The sequence below is a fragment of the Triturus cristatus genome, chromosome 12 (assembly GCF_964204655.1).
Source record: "Triturus cristatus chromosome 12, aTriCri1.1, whole genome shotgun sequence".
In the NCBI taxonomy this organism is placed as follows: domain Eukaryota; kingdom Metazoa; phylum Chordata; class Amphibia; order Caudata; family Salamandridae; genus Triturus; species Triturus cristatus.
In genome coordinates this window covers 11,074,119-11,087,374 of record NC_140595.1, presented here as the reverse complement: position 1 = coordinate 11,087,374, position 13,256 = coordinate 11,074,119, and the positions used below count along the sequence as shown (strand labels likewise).

The 13,256-nt window shown below is 50.6% G+C and overlaps 1 protein-coding gene across 1 annotated transcript in view; it reads right to left on the bottom strand.

Moving 5' to 3' along the window:
• Positions 1 to 490: 490 nt before the first annotated feature.
• The window catches only part of PLPPR3 (phospholipid phosphatase related 3), a 29,388-nt gene continuing 16,622 nt past the window's right edge, over positions 491 to 13,256 (bottom strand). Inside the window, exons 3-8 of the mRNA XM_085638023.1 lie at positions 6,056 to 6,241; positions 5,241 to 5,370; positions 4,061 to 4,256; positions 3,875 to 3,932; positions 3,618 to 3,791; positions 491 to 2,784 (exon numbers count right to left, since the gene is read on the bottom strand). Of these exons, the coding sequence (XP_085494149.1) occupies positions 1,495 to 2,784; positions 3,618 to 3,791; positions 3,875 to 3,932; positions 4,061 to 4,256; positions 5,241 to 5,370; positions 6,056 to 6,241 (2,034 nt within the window). The 3' untranslated portion in view covers positions 491 to 1,494. The remainder of the gene's footprint in view (positions 2,785 to 3,617; positions 3,792 to 3,874; positions 3,933 to 4,060; positions 4,257 to 5,240; positions 5,371 to 6,055; positions 6,242 to 13,256) is intronic.

Sequence of the window (13,256 nt, the reverse complement as noted above, 5' to 3'; positions counted from 1 at the left end):
TGCGAAAGGCACTGACGGTTACAGGACCTTTAAACATGCGTCCTCTGAAGGTTGGTGCCCTGTGCCTGGGCCCTGCTCACCCCTGCCAAAGGCTGGCCCTGGTGGCACAGCTGCCGGCATCGACAGCACAGCGTTCAGGTGTAGATTGATAGAGCAGTGTTTGAACAGGGACAGCACACTCTTGGGGTCAGGACAGCAAAGTGTTAGCACATCACCAGAACAATTTTTGTGTGTGGACCACAGGGTTTTTAGTCCTGTGCAGAAGGGGTTTTGGCCTGGGCAGCAGAGTATTTGGGCCTGGTCAGCAGGGGGTTTGGGTCTGGGCAGCAGGGGGTTTGGGTCTGGGCAGCAGGAGGTTTGGGCCTGGGCAGCAGGAGGTTTGGGCCTAGGCAGCAGGGGGTTTGGGCCTGGGCAGCAGGGGTTTTGGCCTGGGCAGCAGGGGGTTTGGGTCTGGGCAGCAGGGGGTTTGGGTCTGGGCAGCAGGAGGTTTGGGCCTGGGCAGCAGGGGGTTTGGGCCTGGGCAGCAGGGTTATTGGGCCTGGGCAGCAGAGTGCTTGGTTCTGGGCAGCAGGGTGCTTGGCCATGGACAGGTGTATCATGGAGGTTCTAAGACCCGAAGAAAGCTCATGTGACAGTACAGTGCTAAGAGAGAGGGGCTCAGAATCAGAGAGGTCACTCGAGTTCAGAGGTCATTCATGAGCTATCGACTCACCGCATTTTTCATTTTTTTTCCCTTTAAGTCATCTTTTTTATTTTGCAGTCTTTTAATTTACAATAAGGAGACAGCCTTGTAGGCCGTAGAGGCACACTTGTAAACTTGAGTTTGTAGGACTCGCTCCGGAGGTGGTTTGGCCCAAGCCGGAAAGGGTGCCATTTTGGCAGGCGGGTACCACTTAAAGACCAGTAGCACTGGGGCAGAGCTAGTAAGTCTGACTCTCACCGTCGCTCCTTCCGGGAGCCAGTAAGGTCTGACTCTCACCGCCGTTCCTTCCGGCCTTAAAGAGGAATCTACCTTTGACAAACACATTTTCAGTTTGATGCCTACAACGCTGCCATGTCTGCTTCCACCAGAGTGTGCCCCCTCTTCCTGCACCCCATAAGAAGCCTCACCCCTCAGCACCAGCTCCTTGCCCCTGTCTTCCCACCCCACAGGCTTTGGGGCTCCAAGAAAGAATCTGGCCAGTCCCTGCACCATGCAGGTCTGTGTCTGTCCCTTTAAGGCCCCAGTAACAGGGACCCCACAAGTCCTGGAGCTTGGCGACGCCGGGGCATGTGGGTGGACGTCTCCAGGAATGTTTTACACAAGCGTTCAGTGTCGTTGTTGCTACAAACATCCAAGGATCACCCAAGCCCCTCCAGGATGGGCCCACGCGTGCAAACCGTGAAGTTCCGCCCTGCTCTCTGGCCCGATCCTGGGCTCTCCTGCTTCCGGCTGAGGTCACAGGTCACCCCACATCCTGAAGGTATTTACAGCGCATGCGCTCCTCGGCGGCTCTACTCCTTGAACCTCCGGTTGGCCTGCAGCTTCTTGTAGAAGTTCTCTTCTATCTCCGCATGCAGTTCCTTGTCCAGGGCAGCCAAGACGGGGGGCTTCCTTCTCAGGGTGGACTCTCTGCTGGACGTGCTCATCATGTTCTCGGGGGCCACCTCCCCTCGTTCTCCAGAACCAAGGTTGACCGTTGCCCCTCCAAAGCGAGGTTCTTCCTGGTCCATATCGCTGATGGAGGAACCTGGCGAGACCCCAGCACTCTTACCAGCCCGGAAGCCGCGCATCTCGTTCATCTCATACACATCGGGTGAGTCCGCGCTTTTCTGGGCTGTCTTCCACTCCCACGGCCCGTTGCCCGATGACAGGTGCACCACGGGGTGGTGAGGAGCATGGGCATCGATGGTGACGATGCTGGAGCTGTCCCTGTCGGAGGGCGAGCGGTATTGGGAGGAGGAGTCTGAGCTTGCCGTGGAGGACGAGGAGGTCTCTGAGTGCTTGGGGGTGACGGGTACCAGGCCCTGCTGCTTGGACATGGCGATCACTTGCATGAGACGCGGTGTGTTGGCTGGCCGCGAGGCTGAGCCTTTCTCCGCCATCATCATCCATTTGGCCCTCACAGCAGAGCTGCTCTTGGGGGAAATATTGGCCGGCCCCTGGTTTTCCTCCGGAATATGAACAAGTTGGCTGGCCCCAGGCCTGGGCTGGATCAAAACACGGGGCCCCATGGCACTGCGTTCAGCATTCCGGGCTTGCACAGTTGGGTACAGAGATGGTGGAATGGGCTCTTCTTCATCCAGACTGAGGCCGGCTGACTCTGACGCCGCCCGGCGGTGTGTCTGGGCTAGGGCCACCTCCTCCCCCAGTGTCAGGCTGCGGCCTTCCAGTGACTTCTGTTTCCACTCTGTGATGAGCTGCTTTGAGCGCGAGGCGTCTACAGGCACGTGGATGGTCATGTGGCGTCGAGCAGGGTCGTCCATGGAGGGGGTGCTCACCCTGGGCAGGGTGTTGCTGAAGGTCACCATGTTCTCCTTGGCCATCGGGCTGCGTGGCACCAGGAGGTCTACGTCGACACTTGCCCGCTTCAGGCTCCCCATGGAGTTCTTCTCGCGCTGCACCTGGCGGTTCATGCCCTCCATTTGCTGCTGATGGGTCAGCTCGTCGGTGCTCATGGACTTGTTCCGGTGGTAAACGGAGTCGTGGCCACGCTGCGTGAGGGCTCGCAGCGCATCCTTGTGAGGAGGGTTCACTTGCTCCTTTTCTGTTGGTGCCTGGAAGTTTCCCACCGCGTGGTAAGCCTAGGGGGTGCAAAAACATATTTAATAGACAAGCTCTGCAGATCTGCAAGTAATTTACAACATGGTCACAGCTTGATCATCTCATGCAACAACCCTGCCTTCACTATCGAGCTGGGAGTGAGCGAGGAGCTCGGGTGCTCTGGTGGGCAGAGCGCTCAGCAGTCAATAGGCCAGGTGTGGACACCTACTGACACTGTGCATGAGACATTTTGTGCCAGAATGTGTCGACTTGCACTTCAGGGTGTAACTGCATCTTTGACTGCCAGCCCCATGCCCACCCGAGAGCTGGTAGGGTCTCTTTGAATCTGAAAGGGTAAATACAGCAGCTTTTTGACCCATTGTTCTTTAGCAAACTCAAGGTGTCACAGGTTACTTCAGAGAAGTTAATGAAGCTATGTTTTCTTTCCTATCTTTTTGTGTCTGGAGACTTCACAGTCATAAAGATAGTACTAGTGAAATACCTTTGTGAATAGCAATCGTAAACTTACACAAAATGTGGTAGTTTAGCTTTGTGAATCAGGTCCATAGACTACGATGTTTTGCGACCTACGACCTCCATGCAGCCATATAGAGAATGTCTCTGTGAAGGGAGTTCCATTGAGTGGTACTTAATGCCAGCCTCACCCTCTTACACCACCCATACTACCACCTCGGTACACAAGACCACTTTCACGGAGTTGCAAGGATTGGACTGAGAACCAACGAATTCCAGCCTGGATCTCGTGTACCACCTCATGTGCAACCTACAGTGCCCGAGACCCCCTCTATGGAGTTACAAGGATTGGACTGCCTCCCATGAGGGAGTGAGGTTGGGCGTGGCTCTGCCAACTCACCAGGTAAGCAGCAATTCCTGAGCCAATCAGAAAGCCCACATAGACATCAATGGGGTGGCTTCGATACTGCGTGATCTGCGTCAGGCCACAGATGCCGGCAGCAATGGCGAAGGCGAAGACGAGGACGGGCTTGACCAGCTTGGTGGTGTCGCTGATGATGGAGTTAAAGTACATCTAGGAGAGGAAGATGAGAGTTAAGAAGAGCTTTTCAATGTCCCAATGGTGGTGGAATCGAAAAACTTGGACAAAGAACTCACCGACACATAGACTGCTGCAAACGCAGACAACGTTGCATGCTGGGAGGGAAATGTCTTCCTAAAAGAGTGGAAAGGGGGGACAGTCTGAGACTGGTGCAGAAGTGCTGTACTGACCGCTAGCTGGTAGGTGACACACTTGTGGCGTGCTCGCTGGCATGCACCAAACATCAAGCAGATGGTACCTACCTGGCCGAGAGGATAGCGTGCCGGTCAGGGCCGGAGCAGATGTCCTGGGTGATATATGGATTGGCATCGCATGGAATGCCCAACATGGTGTAGTTGGGTTTGCAGACAGTCAGAAAGAAGGGGGCATGGTATCCTGTAGCCAACTGGATGACGTCCGTGACCAGTGCAGTAGAGCAGAGACCAAAGACATGGACCCCTAAGTGGAGAAAGAAAGGTACCGTTAGAGATTCATCTACCACAAGGTGGGCGCTTTGCCCAAGGATTGTTTCTTTAGTTTCTGTGATCTTGAACATCTGCGGCTTTCCAACTATCACCTCACCCTTCAATGTTGTGTGACTCTTCGCATCTCATAGTAGTTCCAACAGAGAGTCATCTGCTGATGCACCACTGTGGAGTCTGACATGCTAGGGCTGCGCCCTGTACCAGGACACCCTGTGGGTATCGGCACTCTGTATAAAAAGCCGCTCAAATTCACAAATGCAAAACAAAGCTGACAAGGAAAGTGTAGCCTTCCCTTCTCTGCATCTTCTTCTTAGATAATGTCTCAGATCAGAGGAGAAAATAATGAGAGGAATCAAAGGGGTGGTAAAAATCTACCACCTCCTGGTATTTTGAAAGGGAAGAGTGTTTCTAGACTGGCACTGCCCCCTTGGATGGAGGGTTGGCCTTCAACCACATCCCGAGTTTTAAATATGGTCCTTCCAAAATAATATTAGAATATTGACTACCACAGAATTGCCAAGTTGAGTGTATGTAGGTAATGTTAGAGATTCTATACTGAACTCCACGTGTATGTGCCTTGACGATATGCTCATCGCAGTATGAGGAAGCAGAGTTACGTCATCTCTACTTACCTTCACTATATTATAGGAGTCGATGTTACGATATCCTAGCTAGAAGATGTTGTGTCACTCCATACGGTGACATACAACCTTCTGGTTGCATGACGTTTGCTGTGAGTAACACTGTAGGGTGTCTTGAGTGCTGAGTCAATATGGCACTGACTGTGAGGACCAGTGAACATACCTCATTCCCTCCTGCCTGTACCTCCCTGCCACTTCTTGTAACCCTCAGGGTTGGCTGGTGCGATACCGCTGCGAATTCATGAATTTTACGCTCACTGGTGTTTCTGCGCCCCATCTCTGAACCTCGTACCCCGTTCTACAGGGTGTCCACCTACCCACGAATCGCACGGTCCGTCGTAGGAAGGAGTTGAAGTTGCAGCCGCCGGCGTTGATGCTGCCCTCTGACCCACTGCGCCCCTTGATCTTCGACTGGATACAGTACACGATGCCCTCGCCCACCATGATCTACGGAAAAACGCGCGAGAAGAGACATTGGTGTATAAAATGGAGTTGAGTGTACTTCCAGGTCATCCGACCCTTTAGGTAACCTCTGGGCAATGTTTAATTTGTTAAAAAAAAGTTCCAGGGCCATTCATGTCTTTTTAGCAGGTTTCAAGTGCCTCCAACTGCCCCATTAACAAATAAAATAGATCTGTCACTCATGAAAATAATGGGAATAAAAACTGAATGAAACGTATTAATGATGTTTCCATAGCATTTCCTTGATATTACAATATTAATGTAATCAGTTGGACATATTCGATACAAAACACCAGTAGGTCATGGCGTTGTCTCTGTAGTACACCATAGCTCACAGTACTCACCGGTACCCTTGGTACTCACGGACATCTTAGACTGTCACTGAGACTGCGGATGCTCAGAAGCGACCCTGTCCATCACATATAACCATCACACCCTGGTTATCACCAAGCCGTGGCCTCACAATACACCCTGTTACTCACTGAGACCACCAACACCCCAAGACTGCCTGGTACTAACCAAGGCCGAGGGCACTGAGGGGGTCACCTATGTACTGACAGACATCCTAAGCTCTCACTGGGACTACAGAGAACATTATTGTGGTCCTCGACTGAATGACAGCCTCTTACTTACTGAGGCCGCGGGCACTCACAAACACCCTGGTACTCACCGAGGCCGCAGGCCCTGCGAAGGCCAGGCTGAGCAGCATCAGCAGGGGGATCATCTCCTCGTTGGTCTCCACGAAGGGCATGGAGAGGGCACGGTCATAGCACTGGAAGCCGACCTTGGCTGGCTTGAAGAGGTCCGTCAGCTCCAGGAAGTAGAGGGTCACAATGGAGGAGGCCACTATGGGCAGCTGCAAGAGACAAGCGAGGTGTGGGGAGAGTCATCGACCAGGAAGGAACAGAGTCATGAGACAGGAAGGAACAGAGAGTCATGAGGCAGGAAGGAACAGAGCATCATGAGACAGGAAGGAACAGAGCATCATGAGACAGGGAGGAACAGAGAGCCATGAGATAGAAAGGGACAAAGAGTCATGAGGCAGGAAGGAACAGAGAGTCATGAGGCAGGGAGGAACAGAGAGCCATGAGACAGAAAGGGACAAAGAGGCATGAGACAGAAAGGGACAAAGAGTCATGAGACAGGTAGGAACAGAGAGTCATGAGGCAGGGAGGAACAGAGAGCTATGAGACAGAAAGGGACAAAGAGTCATGAGACAGGAAGGAACAGAGAGTCATGAGAAAGGAAGGAACAGAGAGTCATGAGGCAGGGAGGAACAGAGCATCATGAGACAGGAAGGAACAGAGAGGCATGAGACAGAAAGGGACAAATACTCATGAGGCAGGCAGGAACAGAGAGTCATGCGGCAGGGAGGAACAGAGAGGCATGAAACAGGATGGAACAGAGAGTCATGAGGCAGGGAGGAACAGAGCATCATGAACAGGAAGGAACAAAGAGGCATGAGACAGAAAGGGACAAAGAGTCATGAGTCAGGGAGGAACAGAGAGTCATGAGACAGAAAGGGACAAAGAGTCATGAGGCAGGTAGGAACAGAGAGTCATGAGGCAGGGAGGAACAGAGAGCCATGAGACAGAAAGGGACAAAGAGTCATGAGACAGGAAGGAACAGAAAGTCATGAGACAGGATGGAACAGAGAGTCATGAGACAGGATGGAACAGAGAGTCATGAGACAGGAAGGAACAGAGAGTCATGAGGCAGGGAGGAACAGAGCATCATGAACAGGAAGGAACAAAGAGGCATGAGACAGAAAGGGACAAAGAGTCATGAGTCAGGGAGGAACAGAGAGTCATGAGACAGAAAGGGACAAAGAGTCATGAGGCAGGTAGGAACAGAGAGTCATGAGGCAGGGAGGAACAGAGAGCCATGAGACAGAAAGGGACAAAGAGTCATGAGACAGGAAGGAACAGAAAGTCATGAGACAGGATGGAACAGAGAGTCATGAGACAGGAAGGAACAGAGAGTCATGAGGCAGGGAGGAACAGAGCATCATGAGACAGGAAGGAGCAGAGAGGCATGAGACACAAAGGGACAAAGAGTCATGAGACAGGAAGGAACAGAAAGTCATGAGACAGGATGGAACAGAGAGTCATGAGGCAGGTAGGAACAGAGAGTCATGCGGCAGGAAGGAACAGAGAGGCATGAGACAGGAAGGAACTGAGAGTCATGAGGCAGGGAGGAACAGAGCATCATGAGACAGGAAGGGACAGAGAGTCATGAGACAGAAAGGGACAAAAAGTCATGAGGCAGGAAGGGACAGAGAGTCATGAGACATGAAGGAACAGAGAGTCACAGGAATGGAAGGAACAGAGAGCCATGAGACAGAAAGGAACAAAAAGTCATGAGACAGGAAGGAACAGAAAGTCATGAGACAGGATTGAAGAGGGAGTTATGAGACAGGAAGGAACAGAGAGTCATGCGGCAGGGAGGAACAGAGCATCATGGGACAGGAAGGAACAGAGACTCGTATGACAGGAAGGAACAGAAAGTCATGAGACAGGAAGGAACAGAAAGTCATGAGACAGGAAGGAACAGAGAGTCATGAGGCAGAAAGGAACAGAGTCATGAGATAGAAAGGGACAAAAATCTTGAGGCAGGAAGGGACAGAGAGTCATGAGACGGGAAGGAACAGAGAGTCACGGGAAAGGAAGGAAAAGAGAGTCATGAGGCAGGAAGGGACAGAGGGTTATGAGGCAGCAAGGAACAGAAAGCCATAAGAGAGTAATGAGACAAAAAAAGGACAAAGAGTCATGAGACGGGAAGGAACAGAGAGTCACAGGAAAGGAAGGAAAAGAGAGTTATGAGGCAGGAAGGGACAGAGGGTTATGAGGCAGACAGGAACAGAAAGCCATAAGAGAGTAATAAGACAGAAAGGGACAAAGAGTCATGAGACAGGAAGTAACAGAGAGTCATGAGGCAGGAAGGAACAGAGAATAATGGACAAGGAAGGAACAGAGAGTCATGAGACAGGAAGGAACAGAGTCACGAGAAAGGAAGGAACTGAGAGTCAAGAGGCAGGAAGGGACAAAGGGTTATGAGGCAGCAAGGGACAGAGTCATTAGACAAGGAGGAACATAGAGACATGAGACAGGAAAGAACAGAGAGTCCTGAGACAGGAAGGAACAAAGAGTCGTGAGGCAGGAAGGAACAGAGAGTCATAGGACAGGAAGGAACAGAGAGTCATAGGACAGGAAGGAACAGAGACAAGAGACAAGGAGGAACATAAAGTCATGAGACAGGAAGGCACAGAGAGTCGCGGGGCAGGAAGGAAAAGAGAGCCATGAGACAGGAAGGAACAGAAAGTCATGAGGCAGGAAGTGACAGAGGGTCATGAGGGAGGACGGAACAGAGAATAATGGACCAGGAAGGAACGGAGAGTCATCAAACAGGGAGGAACAGAGAGTCATGAGAAAGGGAGGAACAGGGACTCAGGGGACATGAAGGAACAGAGACTCATGAGACAGGAAGGAACAGAGAGTCATGAGAGAGGGAGGAACAGAGACTCATGGGACAAGAAGGAACAGAGAGCCATGAGACAGGAAGGAACAGAGTCATGAAACAGGAAGGAACAGAGAGCCATGAGACAGGGAGGAACAGAGAGTCATGAGAGAGGGAGGAACAGCGAATCATGAGGCAGGAAGGAACAGAAAGTCATGAGACAAGAAGGAACAGAGAGTCATGGGACAGGAAGTAACAGAGAGTCAGAGGCAGGAAGGAACAGAAAGTCATGAGACAGGATGGAACAGAGAACAGAGAGTCATGAGACAGAAAGGACAGAGAATCATGAGGCGCAGGCACATGGGGAGAGTCATGGACTTGGAGGGCGGGAAGAGAGGAGAGTGATGAGAAAGAAAGTAAAAGCAGTGACGGTGTGGAGGGCAGGACATTGAGCAGGAAGGGGGAGTCATGGATTTGAAAGTGATGGAGGGCACAGAGGCAAAGACCAGGAAGTTGCGGGCTGATGCAAGCAGACATGGACCAGGAAGTGGGGAAAGACAAATATTAGGAAGGTGCAGATTGTGGATGCGGAAGGAGGGGAGCAAGGACCATGAAAGGAAGAACGGCGCAGTTGACCAGGAAGAGAGGAGAGCGCAAATTGGCCCTAGCACTATAGCATGCGTACATCTAATCACTATGACACCCTCTTGTCATATATGTGATCCCTGGAACCCTAAAGTGCAGACAATGTACCCCTCAGAGCGCTGTCCTATAAAACACTGGCTCAACACAACTCTATCCTATGAAATCTCAGAATATTATATGAAATTTGCATCTCAGAACTCCAGCATATAAAATCCCTGCACTTAGAAAAGTGCCCTCTGACCTCTCAAATAATTAGATAAAATACCTGCCCCTCAGACCTTGATTAGATAAAATATCTGCACTTCAAATCTCTAGTAGATAAAACATCGACACCTCAGATCTCTCACATAAAACATCTGTCCCCTCAGCAGTGGCGACCAGCATGGCTCGCGAGTGGTGGGGCGGGTGCAGGAGTTCGGGTTGGGGGCGGGTGACATGTGCGGGGGGATCGAAATGAAAAAAAACTTCCTTTGAGGCCGGGTCCCGCGTCTTCTCTGCTCCTGCTCTCCTGCCTCCGACTCTGACAGGAACAGGAAGCAGGCAGCCAGGCTCCCTCCCCCCAGCCAATCACAATGCTGCAATGCAGTGTTGTCATTGGTCTGAGCACTGTGACACAGCGCTCAGCCAGGGGCTGGAGGGGTGGGCATGTTCTCTATGTAGGCTGTAATACAGCCTGCATGGAGAACGGGGAAAGTGCAAGTGACTGGTTTGGGCGGCCCGAGAGGGCTGACCAAACACTCATTGCGCACTTAGAAATGGACAAACCGCTCCTCCCTGCCCTGCTCCGATGGCAGAACAGCCCGCCCGCCTGCCCGCCGCAACAAAGCAGGACACGAAACATAAAATGATAATAACTCTAAGTTTATATCATTTTATGTTTCTCACTGCTTAAAAGCAGTGGGGCAACACTCCTCCTAGACACATCTGCCCCTCAGCTCTCTAGTAGATAAAACATCTGCCCCTCAGCTCTCTAGTACATAAAATATCTGCCCTTCAGCTCTCTAGTAGATAAAACATCTGCCCCTCCAATCTCTAGTAGACACATCTGCCACTCAGCTCTCTAGTAGATAAAACATCAGCCGCTCAGATCTCTAGTAGACACAACATCTGCCCTCAGCTCTCTAGTAGATAAAATATCTGCCCCTCAGCTCTCTAGTAGATAAAACATCTGCCCCTCCAATCTCTAGTAGACACATCCGCCACTCAGCTCTCTCGTAGATAAAACATCTGCCCCTCAGCTCTCCAGTACATAAAACATCTGCCCCTCAGCTCTCTAGTACATAAAATATCTGCCCCTCAGCTCTCTAGTAGATAAAACATCTGCCCCTCCAATCTCTAGTAGACACATCTGCCACTCAGCTCTCTAGTAGATAAAACATCAGCCGCTCAGATCTCTAGTAGACACAACATCTGCCCTCAGCTCTCTAGTAGATAAAACTTCTGCCCCTCAACTCTCTGGTAGACACATCTGCTGCTCAGCTCTCTAGTAGATAAAACATCAGCCTCTCAGATCTCTAGTAGACACATCTGCCCCTCAACTCTCTAGTAGATAAAACATCTGCCCCTCAACTCTCTAGTAGATATAACATCTGCCCCTCAACTCTCTGGTAAACACATCTGCCACTCAGATCTCTAGTAGACACATCTGCCCCACAGATCTCTAGTAGATAAAACATCAGCTGCTCAGATCTCTAGTAGACACAACATCTGCCCTCGGCTCTCTAGTAGATAAAACATCAGCCCTGCAGCTCACTAGTAGATAAAACTTCTGCCCCTCAACTCTCTGGTAGACACATCTGCCGCTCAGCTCTCTAGAAGATAAAACATCAGCCTCTCAGATCTCTAGTAGACACATCTGCCCCTCAACTCTCTAGCAGATAAAACATCTGCCCCTCAGCTCTCCAGTAGATAAAACATCAGCCTCTCAGATCTCTAGTAGACACATCTGCCCCTCAACTCTCTAGTAGATAAAACATCTGCCCCTCAACTCTCTAGTAGACAAAACATTTGCCTCTCAGATCTCTAGTATATAAAACATCAGCCTCTCAGATCTCTAGTAGACACATCTGCCCCTCAACTCTCTAGTAGATAAAACATCTGCCGCTCAGATCTCTAGTAGACACATCTGCCCCTCAGCTCTCTAGTAGATAAAACATCTGCCCCTCAGATCTCTAGAAGATAAAACATCTGCCCCTCAGCTCTCTAGTAGATAAAACATCTGCCCCTCAGATCTCTAGTAGACACATCTGCCCCTCAACTTTCTAGTAAATAAAACATCTGCCCCTCAGCACTCTAGTAGATAAAACATCTGCCTCTCAGATCTCTAGTAGACACATCTGCCCCTCAACTCTCTAGTAGATAAAACATCTGCCCCTCAGCTCGCTAGTAGATACAACATCTGCCCCTCAGATCTCTAGTAGACACATCTGCCCGTCCAATCTCTAGTAGACACATCTGCCGCTCTGCTCTCTAGTAAATAAAACATCTGCCGCTTAGCTCTCTAGTAGATAAAACTTCTGCCCCTCAGCTCACTAGTAGATAAAACTATAAACATCAACCCTCAGTATTTTAACTCATTATACATCTGCCTTCCAAACTATATTACAAAACGGCGATCTGGTAAATTATCTTAAAAGCATTAGCGGCGCATTAGCGGCGCATTAGCGGCACATGTTTGGAAAATAATTCTTTGAAAAGCGCCCCTGTGGAACACGTTCGTTCAAAACCAATGTTTGAAGTAATGGGCGCCTTTGAGACTTCAGTCAAGAAATACTGAGACAAATCTCGAAAAGAGAGAAGCGATATGTTTTTACATTTAGATTTTCTCCACAGCATCTCTGGCCTCTGCTTTGTAACCCCTCTTTCTTCTGGGGTGCAGGGAGGTGGGGCAGGTTTCTCCAGGCACCTCAAACTTTCTGTTGACCAGTGAGTGCAGCTCCAAAGCACCTGGACTTAATCACTCACTCAATCAGTAGATTTGTAGAGCGCTTCTTGTCACCCTTGACGATATCCAGGCGCTGGAATGCCCCCTGTTGTGTCATTTTTGGGGGGCTAGTTGATTCTTTCTGCACTGATGTTAACCCACATGTCCCCTTTTTCATGAACCTTCAGTTCCTCCCTGCATTGTGCCTCATACACTTTTCTCCCAGCACCTGGGGGCACTGTTGTTTTTTTCTGGTCCTCGGTATTTCCAGGGTTTTTCGCGTCCCGCTGTGTATGGGGCTCCCGGGCAGGAAAAAGCAGGGTGTGCCTGGCGTGGGAAGTCAACCCTAACTGGGCCATGCCTTCCGTCGCCATGTCTGCATCAGAAGATAGTGCCGTGAGGCTCTCCAGAAAAGGAACCAGGCACTTCCACTATCTATCGCAGTCAAAGTCAAAGGGATTTATTGAGCGCACATATCACCTGGGGTTCTCAAAGCGCTAGCGAACTCCAGTAAAGGCATGAGACCGGCAGATAAAAAGAAGAAAGGCGATCAAAAGAGCCACGTTTTTAGCCTCCTACGGAATTGTTTATGGCCCATAATCATGCGGAGCTGTAATGGGAGTTCGTTTCAAAAGGCAGGAGCCAAATGAGAAAAGGATCTACCGCCGTTCCTGCCGGTACGAATCCTGAGGGGAGTGATAAGAAGTTTGGTTCCCGACCTAAGCGGCCTGTTAGGTAAGTGACCGTTTTTTGGCGAGGTAGCTCGGCCCGTTTCCATACATGGTCTTGTGTACCAGACTGATAACCTTCTAACAGATTCGCTTCCTGATGGGAAGCCAGTGAAGAG